Source organism: Manacus vitellinus, unplaced genomic scaffold (assembly GCF_001715985.3).
Source record: "Manacus vitellinus isolate BGI_N305 unplaced genomic scaffold, ASM171598v3 scaffold_29_pilon, whole genome shotgun sequence".
Classification (NCBI taxonomy): domain Eukaryota; kingdom Metazoa; phylum Chordata; class Aves; order Passeriformes; family Pipridae; genus Manacus; species Manacus vitellinus.
Window position 1 is genome coordinate 520,966 of NW_021940207.1, and position 17,037 is coordinate 538,002.

The 17,037-nt window shown below is 45.4% G+C and overlaps 1 protein-coding gene across 5 annotated transcripts in view; it reads left to right on the forward strand.

The window, feature by feature from the left end:
* The window catches only part of LOC103758213 (calcium-activated potassium channel subunit beta-2), a 142,992-nt gene that overhangs the window by 79,905 nt on the left and 46,050 nt on the right, over positions 1–17,037 (forward strand). Inside the window, exon 1 of one of the 5 annotated variants that reach the window (XM_018075062.1) lies at positions 12,506–12,884. The exons of 3 other annotated variants lie outside the window; for them this stretch is intronic. In XM_018075062.1, coding sequence (XP_017930551.1) covers positions 12,811–12,884 — 74 coding nt within the window. In that variant the 5' untranslated portion in view covers positions 12,506–12,810. Of the gene's footprint in view, positions 1–12,505; positions 12,885–17,037 lie in introns of those variants that run through there. One more of the 5 variants, XM_018075060.1, reaches the window with a different exon arrangement.

Genomic DNA, 17,037 nt, shown 5'->3' on the forward strand with positions numbered 1-17,037 from the left:
GCAGTGAAACACTTTTGAGGCTCTGCAAATCTTTTGTAATTAAGTGATGCAGAACCACTGCTTAGTCATGCAAACAAAATGAGAGTTAACTGAAAAGCTTTTTGGGACCATGAACATTCTGCCAAAACTCAAAGCAAAAGATTTCTATTGTCAATCAAAAGGCACAAACACTTCAAATCTGTCTTTTGTGCATGTGCATTGTTGAGAGAAGGGCAAACGAGACAGAGTAAATATTTTCTGCAGCCTGTGAGATACCCAGGGTATCAAATATTGCTGGAAGGACACAAATAGTTTTTAAAGAAATATATGAACAGATACATAGCATTACTACTGGAACCTGAGGGAGGAAAGCAATTTTCCTTCAGTCACTGAAATGTCCTAACCTTTACCAAATCCATTCTTTTGCACTGTCCTACACAAGACCAGAGAAGACTTTCAAAGAACAAGACTTTGGTAAGAACTACAAAATTCACTCTGTTCTACTTTGCAGTCTGAATTATGTTTTCTCCCAGGGCAAACCCACTATCACTCCACTGAAGCCTGGGGAGCAGTCCCAGGCTTGGCCCAAGACAGCCAAAGCCAAGCTGGCTCCTGGTCTCAGTGACTTTCTGCTTTGGCATTTGAAAGCCTTCACATTAATTGTTCCTTATAAGATATGTATTAATACACAGGGAATCTAGAAATAGTGGTTGGAGCATATGTTGCATTGGAAACTAAGAGCCTGCAACTGTGCCTCCTACTAGTTGGATCATTTTGTTTATTTGTGCCATTGTGTTTTACACCCTCCCCCACATAGGAGTGTAATTAAAGTCACCTGGAAACTTGTAATCACAGCAAAGCCACTACCTCCAGTCCTGCAGGACGGTATATTCCTCTAATGGTTTTACATCATCTCTCAAACACAGCCTGGCTCCATCTCTGCTCCCCAAGAATATGTAAATATGTGGTAACTCCTACCTGGCTCCACTTTCTCCTCTGGAAATACCAGGTGCTGGGCCAGCAGTGCTGGCCTTCAGCTCAGAGCACCCACAGCATTGCAAAGTCAGACTTCCAAGGCACCACAGACTCACTCTTAAAAGCCCAGAAGAGGCACAGAGGAGGAGGGGAGACCCACACACCTTGCACATGCACTACTTTCCTCTTTGAACTGAAACATGTTGTAAACATGGTTTAGCAGGTTGTATATAAAATTTGATCTCTCTATAACCATAATCTTAGAGATTACTAGAGCCTCTTGCATTGCTGAGGGATCAAAGATGAATAGCTATTTTAGCCTGTGCTTCCACAGCAACTTTTACAACATTAGACATAATGACCAGGTGCTTAGCTGGTATAAACTGCTGCAACTTTATTTTCTCCGCTACCAATAACAGCCAGTTCATATCATCCAAGGACTTCTTGAAAGGTCAGTATTAGATAAATCTGATACAGGTCTCACTGAACTATCTAGCATTTATGCATTTTTTTTGTTTTTGCCAAGATCTCCACAGATGCCTAACAACTCATTAAGATACTGTCTCTGCTGCAGACACTTGTGTTTGTTGACATGGAAGAACAGCAACAGATATTTTAAAAGAAGAAATATAAAAAAACCCTCCCACCACTTGCTAGAGTGCAGCTGACACAGTGGGACTAAGATCCACTGGTCCCACACAGCACGTGGCAAGGAAGGAGCACTAGCCCCAGGTACCAGGCAGAGGCCAGCTGTTTCCAAATTCCCTACTTGTCCCCATTTGCAGGGTGTGTGCCCTGCATTACACTGTGACCAGGGAAACAAGGTTCATTGTCCTCATGATAGCAAGCAAACATCACAGTGTGGACTCACAGCCTCAGGCTGTGGGTGTCTCCATGAGACAGACTGTGATGCTCAAGAGATACACAACTGATTGGGGGTGGCTCAACAGGCAGCATCATCCCCTGTAATGAATGAACCTGCTGTACTCTGCACAAAAAATACAGAGCAGGGCTTATCGCTTGGGCTTCAGTTCAGTCCAGAGCTGCAACTGGCTGTGAAAGCCAGAGAGGAAGTGCAATTCAAAAGCTTTTGAAAGGCAAAGATATAAAACAAATCATGCAGGTGCTCTAAGAACAAAGTGTTACCTCAGTCTCTGATAATGCAGCCAGGTAACTGCAGCAGGGATCACATCCTGCAATGAAAGTAGGCACCATCTATCATAAGAGTCTGAATAGCAGAGGTTAAGAGATTTATTGTGGGAGCCTGTCCTGCATTATAAAAAATTTGGTGAGTTAGTCAGAGAGATTGGCAAAAGACAGGAAAGGCTGGAGAACATTTGAGCATGATGCCAAAACCCACGAGCCACTGAATGGCTCTGCTGTTTTGCAAGCTAAATGGCTATTCACACCATTAGGATCAAGAGTGACAGCACTAACAAGATTTATCACAGAAATCTACTCTGGACTCAATGAAGAACTGCCCCAGTAAAAACCTGCCAGCTCTGCTGACGCATATTATCTTTATTAGAAAAGCCTCTCTGAAAACCAAATTCATTAGGAATTTTAGCAATTCATTTCCTCATAGAAACTTCTGCGTATGAATTCAGCACAGACATGCAAAGAAGAGCTGTGGAAAGACAGCATTATACCAACTCAGGGCTGTATTAGTCAGTGAGTGTAACAAAGAGGAAGGTTTTAAGTAGTTATTTTTCTGCAAAGCACATTTATAAGTGAGATGATATATTACTAAAGAGCTTGTGCTGCTGCTGGAATTTGTATTTAGCCCCTCCCTTAGGCCCAGTAAGTCAGATGCAATATGGGGACAGTGATGCCATTGCCCTCAGAGTGCGGTAATTAGCATCCTTCTTTGTTCATTTTTCTTGACCAAAATCTGCACATATTCCAAATTGGGCACAAAAACAAAAGCAAGAACTGATAAGTCAGTGAAGCAGGATGGAGCATGATACAATATCCCTCCCTCTGAGTTTTCCCACCAAAGCTGTTGGGTCAGGAGATGGCAGGCTTGGCTGTGACAATGAGTGCCATCTCCCTGCCAAACCTTGGTGAGCAAGGATGGGAAACTGCAATAATTGTCACCTCCATTTCCTTTCCAATGTGATAGTGCAGATGTATGAAAGGAGCAGTTTGCCCTGGTTGCCCTCCCGGGGCAGAACAGCCAGATGCAGCTCCTGGTACATCCCTGATGCACAAGACCTCAAAGTGCCTCCACATTCCCAAAGCCTATCCAAAATTTGGCTTTGTGATTGCTGCTTTGCACAAGCACTGAATGAGCTCAAACCTGGAGCAAAGCAGGGCTGGAAAATAAGCAGCAAAGAGGTCACTCTAGTTAGGGTGCAGGATTCCCCAGCTGCATCTGTCCCAGCCAGCAAACTGCTCCTCTAACTCAGGCACATCTGATGCCTGCAGCAAGGTGTCAGAGATGGCCATGGGGACAAGGTGAACCCCCTCTAGCACACCCCTCCACTCTGTGAGTCTGTCCTATCCCCAAGCTGTCCTTAGACACTGTGTATTAATGATCTGGGCCATGGCAAGAGCTTTTGGGAATGCTATCCCAAGCATGCAGAGTGAAGAACTGGTTTCCACAGCTGCACCTTCAGCAGCCTCATAACAGCAAATATTTAGAGTTCATGCACAAGTTCAGGGGTATTCTCTGGTGCCGAAAGATGAAGCTTTTAGCAGCAAGGTCACACAGAAATTCCCAAGTTTGCCATGCAACATTACCCTGTTCCCACACAGCCTGACAGGGCTCTCACGAAAGGAAGCACCATCTCTTGTTTAAATGTGTGCATTTATGAAGTTCTCAGCTCTCTGTATACTCAAAAGGTCACACTATGCTTTAAAGGGTCAGGAATAGGGAGTGCAATGGCCCTAGACTTCTGACAGCAAGTCACTCCCAACCCTAAGCCCTTCCTTTCCCTCAGACAGGGCTGAGGAGGAAAACATGCACAAAACAGCAGCAAGGTATGGTGAAATAAAAATTAGCATTTCAGGCCAGTAAATCCATCCCTTTAACCTGTGAAGAAACGAGTTTAACCTTGCAATGGTATTAAGACAAATCTCACAGTATAGGCAAACGGTGACTTGATTTTACTAACGTATTTTTATCCCTAGATGACCAGTTTTGCTAAATGGCATGTCTAATCCTCCAGAGAGACAAAGACCAGCAAAACTTACAGCATGTTATTATTACAATGGACAGGGGAGGAAAATCACCATACAGAACCCAGGAGTCTATCCCATGCAAAGGGAGGGAAAGGGTCTCAGAGGTAGCAAGTGTTACAGTGCATTTCACTAAAACTCTGCTGGAAGAGGAGCAATAAGGGCTGACAGACCTATTTTCCTAACAAAAAGTTCATCGTGGTCTCTGTGGAAATGGGATGTCCTTCCCTGTGCTCACTAGCAAACATGAAGAGACCAGGTGAGCGGATGGACTGGAATCCCAATTACATGGTACCGGGTTGGATAAAAAGGGTGCTACATCCAGCTTTGCTACAACACTTCAAACCCCTTCAGGGTCAGATTTAAACAAAAGGCTAAAATACAAATCTCATTTCTTGCCAGCTAGAAAAGAGAGAATTTTCCACAACAGCCTCTGAAAGATTAGGCATGTTATTATTAACGCTGTGCAAGAACTGGACATTAATTAATGCTGAATTGCAAAGAAATTCCAGTAGTATCACATATTTCACTCCTGCTGCTGCAGCAATGAACTCATTATGAATAAAGAAATTAAAAACATATATCAGAAGGTAAAATTAATGATCTTCCACTGATTATTAACTGTGAACAACATATACCACTAGGTTAGAATGAAAGAGGAGGAACGTATCTCAGCGTTTGTTATAGGATAAGATCACAGCCCAAAGCACATCCTTTGCTGCGAATGAAGTGTTTATCAAGTGACTTCAAAGATACTCGCTGTGACCTTGAGCCAAACACTTAATATCTGCCAACCAATAGGGTTTTTATCTACAAAACAGTAACAGCAGCACTTACCTTCTGCAAATTCAAAGTTTCGGGTGTGGGGACGATGTTGCTGCTCCATCCTTGCACATGGATACTACAACAGTTGGGGGCACCCTTCAGAGACCTTCAGCCACAGAAGGGGACTGTGAAATCACATCTTAGGGTAGCATGGGTGGGTATTTAGGAACAGCCTAAATAAATTTAGGACCAATCTCCTTGAGGAGGAGCTGGGGGAACCAGAGACACCTGGCAGCACTAAGAAGCCCAGCAAGACATGGTCAGAGTCAATCAAGGGAAAATTGGGGTCAAAGGAAGAGCCAGAGGTGAGACAAAAACAGCTGAACCGGATGAAGCAGATGAAGGAGTATAGGGTCAGTCAATCAAAATAGTGTTTGTGCTGCCAGGAGGGAGGTGAGTCTTTCTTTGCAAAGGTGTGGGATTGCACAATCATCCTTAAAGACAAACGCCAAAGCCACAGCTGCAGTAAGTCAGTGATGCTCCAAGGACACCTGAGAGTGGCTCAGCTCCATGAGCAGACCTGGCCCAGGGACATCAGCTCTGTTCTTCAGCATTTGCCTGTTCCCAAGACATCTGTCACCCTGCAAATTAACCCAGGCTGACACTCATCCAGGCATGTCCGCAGCTGCAGTGAACCTTCCCCGCAAGTTCCCATCTCAGATATTTGTTTCAGTACTTCTTGCTTTCATATCTTTACTATTTTTACTACTTCCATTAGTCTTTTTGGCTTGAACTGAACAGTTTTCTTTCACATCGTTTCCATCATTGCTCTGCCTGTACACAATACATGTGTCAGTGACTGAAAAATTCCGTGAAGCTTAACTAAATCCATGTTTTCTGGTAAATAATAGCAGCACGTCCCCCTGTTTAAAAAAAAATTATGAGAGATTTATTAATGTAGCATCAGATGAATTTCTGTTTTATATAATTATGCATTGAATTAAAAAAGACATGTCATGAAGGCAATCTTTAGAGTCATAATAGACAATCTGTAAGAAAGAACAAAGGAAAATAATGTTAATAAAACATTATGCCCTAAGCAAGAAATATGCTTCATGTATCATACATGAGTAAAGATAGTTATTTGATGTAAAATGGAGTTGTGACCTTGCTGCAGAAGCGTTCATTACCTAACACCGCAACAAGCAAATTAATGGATTTTGGAATGGTGCAAATAACAGTAATAATAACAGTCATTTTGGTTCCTGGCATTTGCTTGCTGACAGACAGATTTAGCAGCAAGTGGTTTGTGTTATTTTTTTATGAGAGGGATTGCAAATAGAATTCCACATAACCTTAAAGGCATTACAGAAGCATGTGTCTAGTGCAAGAGTATTACACATGAGTAATCAAGGTTTTGCAAATGCTTTTAAGCCAAGGACTGGAAGCCCAGAAACAAAACACTGACTAACAAAGGCGTATGTGCTTTATTGCACGGACACATAGGTGCGTGGTACTATGAAGTATACAACACTGGCATTTGAATCTCATATGGTTACTATGGAAATTACCTGTGTGGTTTCATATGCATTGTGCACATGATAAACCATTGTGTGATAATTAGTCTGTGGTGCTGTTTAAGGAAACTGTGGCACTGCTGGAAAGCGTAGAATTGTCAGGTTTGGACATTGTCTTCTCTGCAGAAAGTCTCTCCCTTGCTAAGTGATAAGAGTTGTCTGAATTACCTCCTCCCGTAAGTCCCAGTTCAGTTCTGGCCCTTCTGGGCTGGACTGGACCTGCCAAAGCCCTGCTTTCGACCATGGCACCACCTCAAGTTATCAGCAGCAAATTCTGTCTTTGGCAGCTGATGGAAAAGGTTTACCCTTCCCAACCCCTCAGCCAGCCTGTCTGCAGGGCACCAAGAATGATGTGTTATTCCAAGCAAAAATTTACTGCAAGAGTGACTGCTGCTCCTGAAGGGGTTGGACAGACAGGGAGAAGCTGATGGTGTCACAGTGATAGAGAGAGCACTGAAGTGCAGTGCCCCAGCTGAACGATGTGCTGCCAAAATTTAAGAAAGGGAGCAGGAAACACTGCACAGGGGGTTTTACCTCATTAAGCCTCACAGAACCCAAACTGAGCCCTAGGAGCAGCTTGCGAGGGAGCAAGTATTCTGTGTGGAGCTGGCAGGATTGCCTTTGTTTTTCAACAAAGATCACAAATAGTTTTCTAAAACACTTTGATGTGCTTAAAATGGTGAAGTTACTAGGCAAGAAGGTACCATAAAAGAAACATCTCTGCAAATGGAAAACCCCCAGGCATATACGCCTTCCAAATGCTATTGAAATTTTAAACCCTGATAATTGCTTTGTAATGTAAGCAATTGCATTAAGAGCATGAACACTACAGCCCATGAATCACCACCTTCAGCTCTGCCTTCCGTAGTTTCCCTCGAAGTACCATCTGACTGCAATAGGCTTAAACCTAACTCATGGCACAGCTGATGGCACATGGTAAAGTGAGTTCTTTTAATGGGCAAACCTGGTTTCTCTGTAGTTCTCTGTTCAAGACTGGCAGTGGGAGGAAGCCCTGTGATGTGGGGCAGCGTTGGGCACAGGCTCCAATGCTGCCAGATGGGAATGTCTCCTGGCATGGGAGAAGAGCTCAGGCAGCTCTCCCAAAAGGGAGGGCACCAAACAGCTTTTGGTGACTACAGCCGTGACTTATTAGAAACCACTAGAACAAGGCAACTTCTCTAAGAGAGAGAATTTCCCTCCTCAGAGTGAAACAGATTAAAATGGAGAGGGCTGAAAACAAACCTGGCTGCACCCTTGCAGGCTGCTGTTTCTTTCAGACTTAATTTAGCAGCTTCAGAGGCTGCATCTGAAATATATTCCATCTTTCCTGGGTTCTAGGTACTCCTCCTCATCCATCCCTGCCCAGGCTGATGTCTGGGCAGCCTGCAGTGCAGCCCAGGTGCCCCATGCAGCCTTTTTGCCCTGGGGGCAGCTGCCAAGGCAGAGAAAAGGAGTTGCCTTCCTTCTCACCACCTTTTCTATGGACTAACACAGAGTAAATCACCAACAAGCAACCAAAAAAACCCACTGTATCACAGAGGGAATGAAATAAGCAGAGAAATTGCCTGGAGATGCAGGAGTGGTTGGATTTGGTACATGGCAACCAGCAGCTCCCCAGAGCTAGAGTAGGAGCTCCACGCTGCTGGGCTATAGATGACCTTCCTATAGCTGACAGGTCCTCCAAGGAGCTTGCTACTTATGCTTTTCATAGAATTTGGGCTGAAAGCGTGCTGGGTGCCTGCTACAGACTGAGTTTCAGAGGTGAAAAGTTTCGCAAAACAGCATCACATTTTATGAGCAGTGGGCTGGAAAGGAAATGTTGTTTTGTCTCTGTTTAAGGCTCTGAAACATTTAATTGAAAATCTTTAGTAACCTTGTACTTGGGAAAAGGCCCTGAGAATTTGGCAGTAGGGTTTGGGTGTCAAAAGTGTGCCTTTTGCAATGTCAGGGGAGAGGGAGGAGGAAAAAAATCCCAAAAACCAAACTGGCCAAATTGTGACCCTATCCAGGGTGACCCTAACTCAGGAAAGACCTGTTCAAACACAGGTGCCCCTCGTGCAAGGGCTGCACCAGAGCTGCCTGATGCACCCCCATGGATCCCAGTGTGACAGGGGGTCATCCACCCTTGGGATGTGAGTCTGCTTTAACCACACCTGTGCCCATCTCCCAGCCTTTTGGCCGTGCTGCAGCTGCAGCCATTATCACTCCTGAGAGTGTTGCAATTTTCTGTAATTTCAGTTCCTCAATTACATTGATTATCACATTAAATATTCCTGGTGCTACAGGAACAAACTAAAAGTAATAAGCTTGTATCTTCCTAATACAAATGAAACCCATTTGTACTACTAAGAGTATAGTGGGCTCATTGTTTCACAGTAATGAAGCTTTCATCTCAAGAGATCCAATTCATAAAAAATACTTGCCGATGCTCCACACGTTTCTTTTTTTTTTCACTGCCACTAACAGTCCTTTAAGTTCATATCTGATTCGGCATTAGACTGGCAATTGAAATAAAATGGAAGAAACACAAAAAATCAAAAAAACCTATATCTCTGATGGCAGGGACCCCCTGTTGCCCTCAGGCAGACAGCCCTGTGCCCATCCAGGCAGTGGGCATCCTTTTTCATGCTCCTTCCCCTGCTATAAATAGCTGCAGCCACCTTTGCTCCTCTTCCCAAAATAGAAATACATTGCAAAGGAGAGAGGAAGAGCAAAACACTGTACATAAGCTCTTTTTTATGTATATATAAATATGAATTTGTAACTAAAACCACGCAGGGTGGGCAATAACCCAGACAAGGAGATGTTATCTGCAGGCATCTGCAGGGGAACCAATTGAAAAATGCAGGCACCAAGTGAGGGACGAGGAATAAGCAGGTTTTGATGCTTTTCCACTTCTCCCCAGGCCATGCTCCATGTCACAACAGTGCGATTAAAATGTATAACATAAAAATTCAGTTCTGGCTGCTCCAGAGCTTCAGCAAAGGTAAACAGTCCATCTTCAGCTCTGCCCACTGCCTCCATGGGGCAGGACAGGCTCCAAGGGAGCATCCTCTGCTCCAGGAGAATTGTGTAGTGGGACATGACACCCAGGCTCTGCCCTGATGCTCACCTGGGGGAGATGAGCTCCTGCTACCCCTGGACAAAACAAGAAATGATCCTGCTTTTCCCAGGCTGGTGGCTTCAGCCCCACCATGGTCACAGAATGGTACTGGGTATTAGAGACCCCAACACTGGCACCAGTGCTGTTGGACCTGACCTCTCTCCATCCTTCCCTCCATCAAGGGATCCTGGTGATGAAGCCAACCAGGATATGCCTGCAGGCATTGCTCCCATCAGGGGCTCCTTCTGCCCCCCCATTTCCCTCCCACCAAGAGGCATGGGCCCAGAAATATGGTAGCAGCAAAGGTTGTGAAGCTTCAGGAAGAAAACTGAAAGGCAGGAAAGAGGCAGAGGAGAGGGTTCTTGTACCTCCTTTCGGGTCTGAAACAGTAGCACCAGACCCCAACAGCAGGGGTTCACCTGCCCTCCCCAAGCCTCAGCACAGTGGCAGCAGGAGAGCAGGAAGGAAGAGGACTAGCATCAATCATCCCTTTTCTCCTGATCAAGGGGGGACAGTCAGGCCTTGCCTACCACAACTTTGATTATCTAAGAGCTCATCCCTTATCCAGAATGAGGTCGTGTTCCTGACATGTTCAATCGCATCAAAAATGAGCTTGATTATCTCAACCCTCATTTATCAGAACCAGTTTATTGTCACTCATATTACTTGATAAATGAAGGTGTGAGCACTTTTGGCTTTGCTGGTATGGGCAGCACATTAAAACGCAAGCTTTTGCCTGCTAAGATTAAACAATCTGCAACCACAGGTCTGAACCTGAGCAGGTCTGGATCATGCCTGCCCAAGCAGAGTATATAATCCTGGGCTTCTCCTGCCCAGACATTAGAGACACCACAACACCTTATGAGAACACAGATTTTGTCTCAAGTCAATGACACCCATGGTGTCAATAACCCTACTGCCAGAACTGCTTGCAGGAGCTTTCCTCCAGCTGCTGAGTGCTTCCCAGGGCTGAGCAAGCTCTCACAGTGAGCTCAAAAGCCTCTTGCAGGGATAAAAAACCCCTCATGGATCTGGTGCTTTGTTGCTGTTTGTTGTAGCAATGAGGAATTAGTGCTATGGGACAGGAAGTGCATAAGGCTAATGAGAAAATATGGAGAGGAAGGTGACTTACCCAGTGTCTGGGCTGTGGACCTGCCTCTCTCCCTCTGCTTCTGGCAAGAGTCAAGGCAAGGGCTGCTGGCTGGGTTTTGCAAGAGAAATGCAGGAATGATTTTTGATTTCTAATTTATCTGGTAAAAAGAATTGAAAGCAGCTCAGCTGCACTCATTTAGGGTTGTCTGTTCCCTCTTCTACCCCAGTGGGCTCAGAATCACAGAGAGCCCCACTCTCAGCAGCACAGTCCTGCTGGAGCAGGCACAGCATGCACAGGGAGTCAGAGCTTTCTGGCTGTAGGTGCACCAGACATGCATAACATGAATACTCATTTCTAGCTCTGTACCATTGCCTCATCCTTTAATAACCCCAGGCAAGTCTCACCACAGAGCTTCCTGGCCTCAGGCATTCATGGGTCAAACTCTTCACTTACAGTGACTTTCTGAGCACAATTAGTCACTATTTCAAACACTAAGTGTTCTTAGCCTCGCCTGGGATCAACTTTTCCAGCAATGCTGGTTCTTAGGAAAAAAAAAAACAACAACAAACGAACAACAAAAAACTCCCCAAATCTTCAGTGAGCACCTTCTCTCCAACTCCAACAGACACCAGAGCACAGGCAGCACTTTGCTGTGTGCCGAGGGGGTCAGGCAGCAGGGGCTCATTACCAGAGCCAGAGGGCAATCAGACAGCATCAAACACACTAGGTACACCTCCTGCAGAAAGTCACCCCATCTCTGAATCTTTGTACTTGGCAATCTGTCCCACTCAAGGCCAGAAATCTGGCTTACTAAAGCATGAACTGCTGAGTCCCTTGTTAAATGCCAACCTCATCTTCTCCTGTGGGATTATTTACCCTGCAGATGGGGTTACTGGCCCTGGAGCAGGAAAAAGGATTTCTAGCAGAGATGAGGCAGCTGGGGCACATTTGCCATCCATAGGGTAATAGCATTCTGTCTCACAGAGAGGCTGCTTCCCACACACATCAGAAAATATCCAGTATAGCTCTTTGCACACAAGGCATATGCTTCTGTATAAGGTATCTATGTGGTGTAGCTCCTCTTTCTGCTTTCACTGTATTTTATCTTTAAATTGGGAGAGCTTTTTAGTAGCAAATCAGAGAGGAACAGCTAGTTACCAAGGAGATTCTCTGATGAATCAGAGACTGACTGGTATAAGATCTAGACAGGCTGTAGCTTCTTAATTTGTGAGACCTTACGTTTTAAACAGGGCAGGGGGGGGGGGGAAGTCCAACTGTGGACCACACCAGCAGAAGCAGCTTCTGCTTTTGCCATAGGAGCAAACAGCAAGCACACAGCGTGGGAAATCAGCGAGCAGCCAGAGACGAACGGGAGCGTCTCGCTGGCATGCTCTTGACTCAGAAAAGCAAATACCACCCAAGGACAAAGTGATCTGATGGAGGTGACTGAGGGAAAGGCTGGGAAGCCCCTGATTTCACACCAGCACATGCAAGAGTACACAGGGATGAGTGAGCACTGGAGAAAGAGCTGAACGCCTGCTTCTGCACAGCCCTGACATTTCGGAAAGTAAAGGTTGGCCAGGAGAGGTGCTGCCTGTTTGTGCGCTGGCCACGGGCTCAGGACAATATTGGGACTGCCCCAACCTGAGCTCATTTTTCTGCCTGACTCCTGCAGTGTTCTTCCCAGGAGCAGATGAGAGGAATGAATTTTGGCAAATGACAGCAAAGGCACTGACTCCACGCCGAGCATCCTGCCCTCACAGGAATGGCCATCATGTCCCAGAGGAGCCCCGGCAGTCAGGGATGCACAGGCAGAGCAGATGGGAAGAAGAGTTTTTATAAAGGTGGGGATAATGAGGAGCTTCATGAAATAAAGTTTGGAGAGAGAAAGCTCAGCTTTTTTTGGGCTGACTTTATTCAGAGGGTCTTCACACCCACTTCCTTCTGACATCTTCTTTCTGTATAGTTACTGAATTCTGGTGCTTCACCTCTATTTAAAAACAAAAAGTAATTAAAACTGCCTGGAAACTACAAGAGCAGCAAGAAGTATTTGAAGACATTGAGAGACAAGATATATGAAAACCTTCTCCTTGCAGATAGGCTGTTTTCCCAAAGGTGGAAACTACAGGAATATGTAGATGAGAGGGAAAATCTCCCTGCCAGATCCCATTGAAATCTCCATTTTGGGCACTGCTGCTCCGCTGCTGCTAAGGTAAACCTGATCCTTAAGGGGGGAAGCTGCAGGATGGGCTGAGGCATTTGGGATGGGGATGGTGCAGAGAGCTTAGACGGGCTGCCATGAAGTGTTGGGGAGTAAACATTAAAGCATGTATTAGAGCAAATTCAGGCTCTGCTGCTAAGTGCACACTGAAAAAGTGTTTCCTAGAGTGATTACATCTGAAAAGAGGCTGACACGAGCCAGGCTCTAACTGAGGAGTCAAGTGAAGGACATTTTATTAGTCAAACAGTTTCAAGTGCTGTTTTGAGTTATAAATTACACTTGCTCTTCTGAGGAATGAATTCACTGTTGGTAGCATTTGTGGGCTGGAGTTACAGGCTTAGAGTAATGTTTAAGTGATCCATATTGTGATGTTTCACAAGGGGACAACTTAGAGTACCCTGTGGACCTCATTTGGAAAACAAAATACTCCAGAACGCTGCAATAGAGACTGAAAACAGCATATGGGGTAGGGAAGAGACACAAGGAACACTCCCTGACAGCAAGCTGCTCTTGGAACCACAAGGAAAAACTGTCAGGAAATTCCAAGCTGTGGCTCACAGCCAGCGGGTAACTCACTGTCCGTTCCCCTCCAACTTCACGCACAGGAGCTCATGCAGCATTCACTGGCAGCACTTCCCAGCTGTGTCAGGCAAATTGAAGGTGTAGGAGTAGTAAATTAAAACATGCTGCCAGCTTTAATACAGCTTATTGGGCTTTTGGGTCTTATTTGACTTCATATTTATAATCTTTATTGACTTTAGGGGGAATTGGAGTCATTTATGTTTGCATTTAAAACAGAGAAGGACTGAGGAATTGCACACCAACTTCCCATAGGCAGAGCACAAACTTCCACACTACCCAGCTTACAGACATCATGCTGTACCACAGCAGTGCCATCACTCCAGCCCTGAGCTGGTTTGGAATATCCATATTCCCCAAAATACATTCAGAGTCTGTTTTTTCAAACATGTACAAGAAGAAGCAGCTGCTAGAAGACTAACTGTACCCTACACAGTGATTTTAATTCAAGAATAGCAAACAGGCAGGTCAGGGACAAACATAAAACTGAGGCAGCAAGCATTTAAATAATTTGGATAAAAACTTGCAGCTGAATAGGACAAGTGTCCAGTTGGGAACTTAAGTCTTCATTTCCACATAATAGCAATCTGGAAAGTCTTGAAAATTAGTTGCTCGTGATTATTGCTGTGCAGCACAATTGGTCTGAGCACAGGGACCAGCAGTATCAAAACTCCTTGTGGTGTGGCCCCTGGGCTGGAGGAACACCTGCATTCTGCCTTTGCTTGTGAATTTTGGCTGCTGTAAATGAGTAGGAGGTTGACAATGGTCTAAACAGCAGCTTTGGAGTTAGGTTTGTCATGTTAGGACTTAGGTTTACACATGTCTGTGTAAACACCTAAAATAGGGTCAAGGGAAGAGGTGAGGATTCATGAGAAACATGAGCTGGCAAGTGAAGGGTGGCCTCCACCAAACTGTGGTGCTTGACATCTCATCTGGCCCCTTATATTAACCTGGTGTGGGAATGGGGAGAGATTTTGTTAGATTACACTAAAATATAAAGGAACTGCCATAGTTTGCTCCAGACTTCCACATATTTTTACATGGTGCTTCTGAGAAATCAGTTATTCTCAGCACATATAATGTCTGTTGCTGAGCACAGAGTCCAGGCACTGGGGAAACTTATGAAACAGCCATACAGATTAGCTCTCTGTCATAATCTACTCTTGCCTTTCCCCAGGAGGGCTTCCTTGCCCTGCTAGAAATCCCCTTATTTTCTGGCAGCCCCTTGGCAGGTGGGTTTTGCCTCACAGGAATACCCAGTCCTAGCTTCCATCACTGACTTCTCACCATCCAAAAAAAAAACGGGTGGCTAGATGCCACAGGGTATTTCCCCCTGTGTCCCCAACATGGTGTCCCAACATTGCCTAACCTCAGTTAGGACCCTGGGGGACACCTCCCAGGAGCTCCAGGGCTGCAGGGGGTTGGCTCAGACAGGTTTAGGAACAGGACTCAGGATCAACCCAGCACCTCTCATGCCCTGTAAGGCAAAGCTCAGTGCCAGCACAGCAGGGAGGTGTAGGATCATTCCTGACAACCTTCTCTGAATGACCCAGATTGCGTCAACGGGCTCTGGAGGGAGCCTGCAGCCAGCACTCTTCCGATGAGAGCGTAGGATTTACAACATGGGGCCCAAGAGAGACAAGGAGCACGGCAATGGGAAAGGAAAGCAGAAAGCCTCAGCACCCTTCCCACCTTCAAAGCTGGTAAATGTTTCTTATTCCCTTTTCTACTTTTTCTTTTAAAGAAGCTGAAGAAGTCACCCCTTCTCTGTGCTGCTTTGCATGCCAAGTGGCAGGCTGCTGGGAGATCCTGGCACCAAGCACTGAACTTTCCAAGTCCAGTGCCTTCTAGGCTACTATCCAAAATGCCAGCGGCAGCCCAGTGCACTGGAACCTTGCATGCACCCAGAATAGCCCAACATCTCTGCCCTTAATATTTAAGCATCATTTTCTAGATCAGTGTACCCATACCAGATGCTGGATGTTGTGCCAGTAGAGGGGCAGAGGTAGCAAAGGAGTCTCCTGGCTTTTGCATGCTTGTTCAAGGCTGCCAAAACAGCAGTACTGACGCTTGCTACATCCCTGTAGGTGAAGGGCAGGCAGAGGCAGCAAAACCCAATCAGCAAAGGGGTCTGCACAAACTTCCTGAAATGATGCATGGAGGGACATGCCAGAAGTCCCCAGTTCCACAAGTCTCCCTTTGGAACACTGCAGCTCTGCAGTGCCTCTTGGGCTGAGCAATGCCTTTTGGGCCATATAATCTAGTTTAAATGCAACAAGCATCATCCCCTATGCAGGTGCAAGCCACAAGCACCATTATTCTGGACATACAAGTCACTTAAGGCAGCACCACTACTCTTAATGGAAGAGGCATCACAGCAGTAGCTACACCATGGGCCATTAATTTACTGCCAGGCAGATTGATCCTAGACTTTAACATGCATTTAACTAGAGGTCTGGAGCAGAGAGATTGCAGTGCAACTGTAGAAGTGCACTTTTACAGGAGTAGTTTCAGTGCTAGCTGAACCGAGTGGCAAAGTCCCTCTGGCTCCCATGTGGCCAGGGACTCACTTCTGTGCGCTCAGGAAGACACCGTTGGGTGGAATATTTGTTTGTTAACAAAGGTATGTGGCAGTGCAATTTCAATAGGTGTTTCACCAGAAATACAGCAAGGTGTAGAGTAGGGAGTTGGGCAGAAAATTATTTAGGTGTCATTTATGTAAAGCTTCTCCAGTACAGAACTAAAAATCTGCACTCCTGATGCAACCCCACAGATTCTTGTAACCCTTGTGCTTCAGGCACACATTGATAATCTTTGCTGGGCTGGGTTCAGATGAAGTTGGCTTTACTTAGCACAGCACAGGCACATACCTGCCACTTACTGCTCAAACATCACTTCCAAGCCGCATTGTTGGGGTGTGCAGGAGGAATAACAGGCCAAATTTCTGTAGTGTCAATCAGTTTAATTCCAATTTGCTCAGCAGAGCCTTGCCCATTTCTAAAGCAGGTCAGTTGCACCTCTCAGTTGGTAAGCTGGTCTTGCTACTTGCTATGTGTCCAGCAGTAGTTATATTCTTCCTAATATCAGTGGAGATATAAAATTGCCTTTAATTGGAGTTTTGAAAGATCTCAGTTTATCAGCAATTCTCTTCTGTACTGTTGCTCAATTCAAATAAACCCAGAACACCATCTCAGAGATGTGACAAGGTTGAAAAACTGTCCATTTTTTATTCTGCTTTAATTCTTAACTCTGTTGCTGATGTGTAAAGGCTGCTGGGGAGATGAAACATGTCTCGTGAGGGAAGAACAAGTGAAAAATGACTGAAGCCCATCTACGTAACACCCACATGCTTATGGTTGGATTTATTCCACTTAAAACAGAAGTCTGATCCCTGCTAATAACACAGTTAGTTATCTCTTCATGAAGCTGTGTGGTTTTGAGGAGCACTGGAAGTTTCAGAGGTGGGGGATCATAATGGGAAGCACCCCAGCACTGCCAGCAGACCTGGCAGGTCTCAGCACTGTCCCTGCCTCCCAGGGACTAGCAGGTCAGCATTAGGAAACAA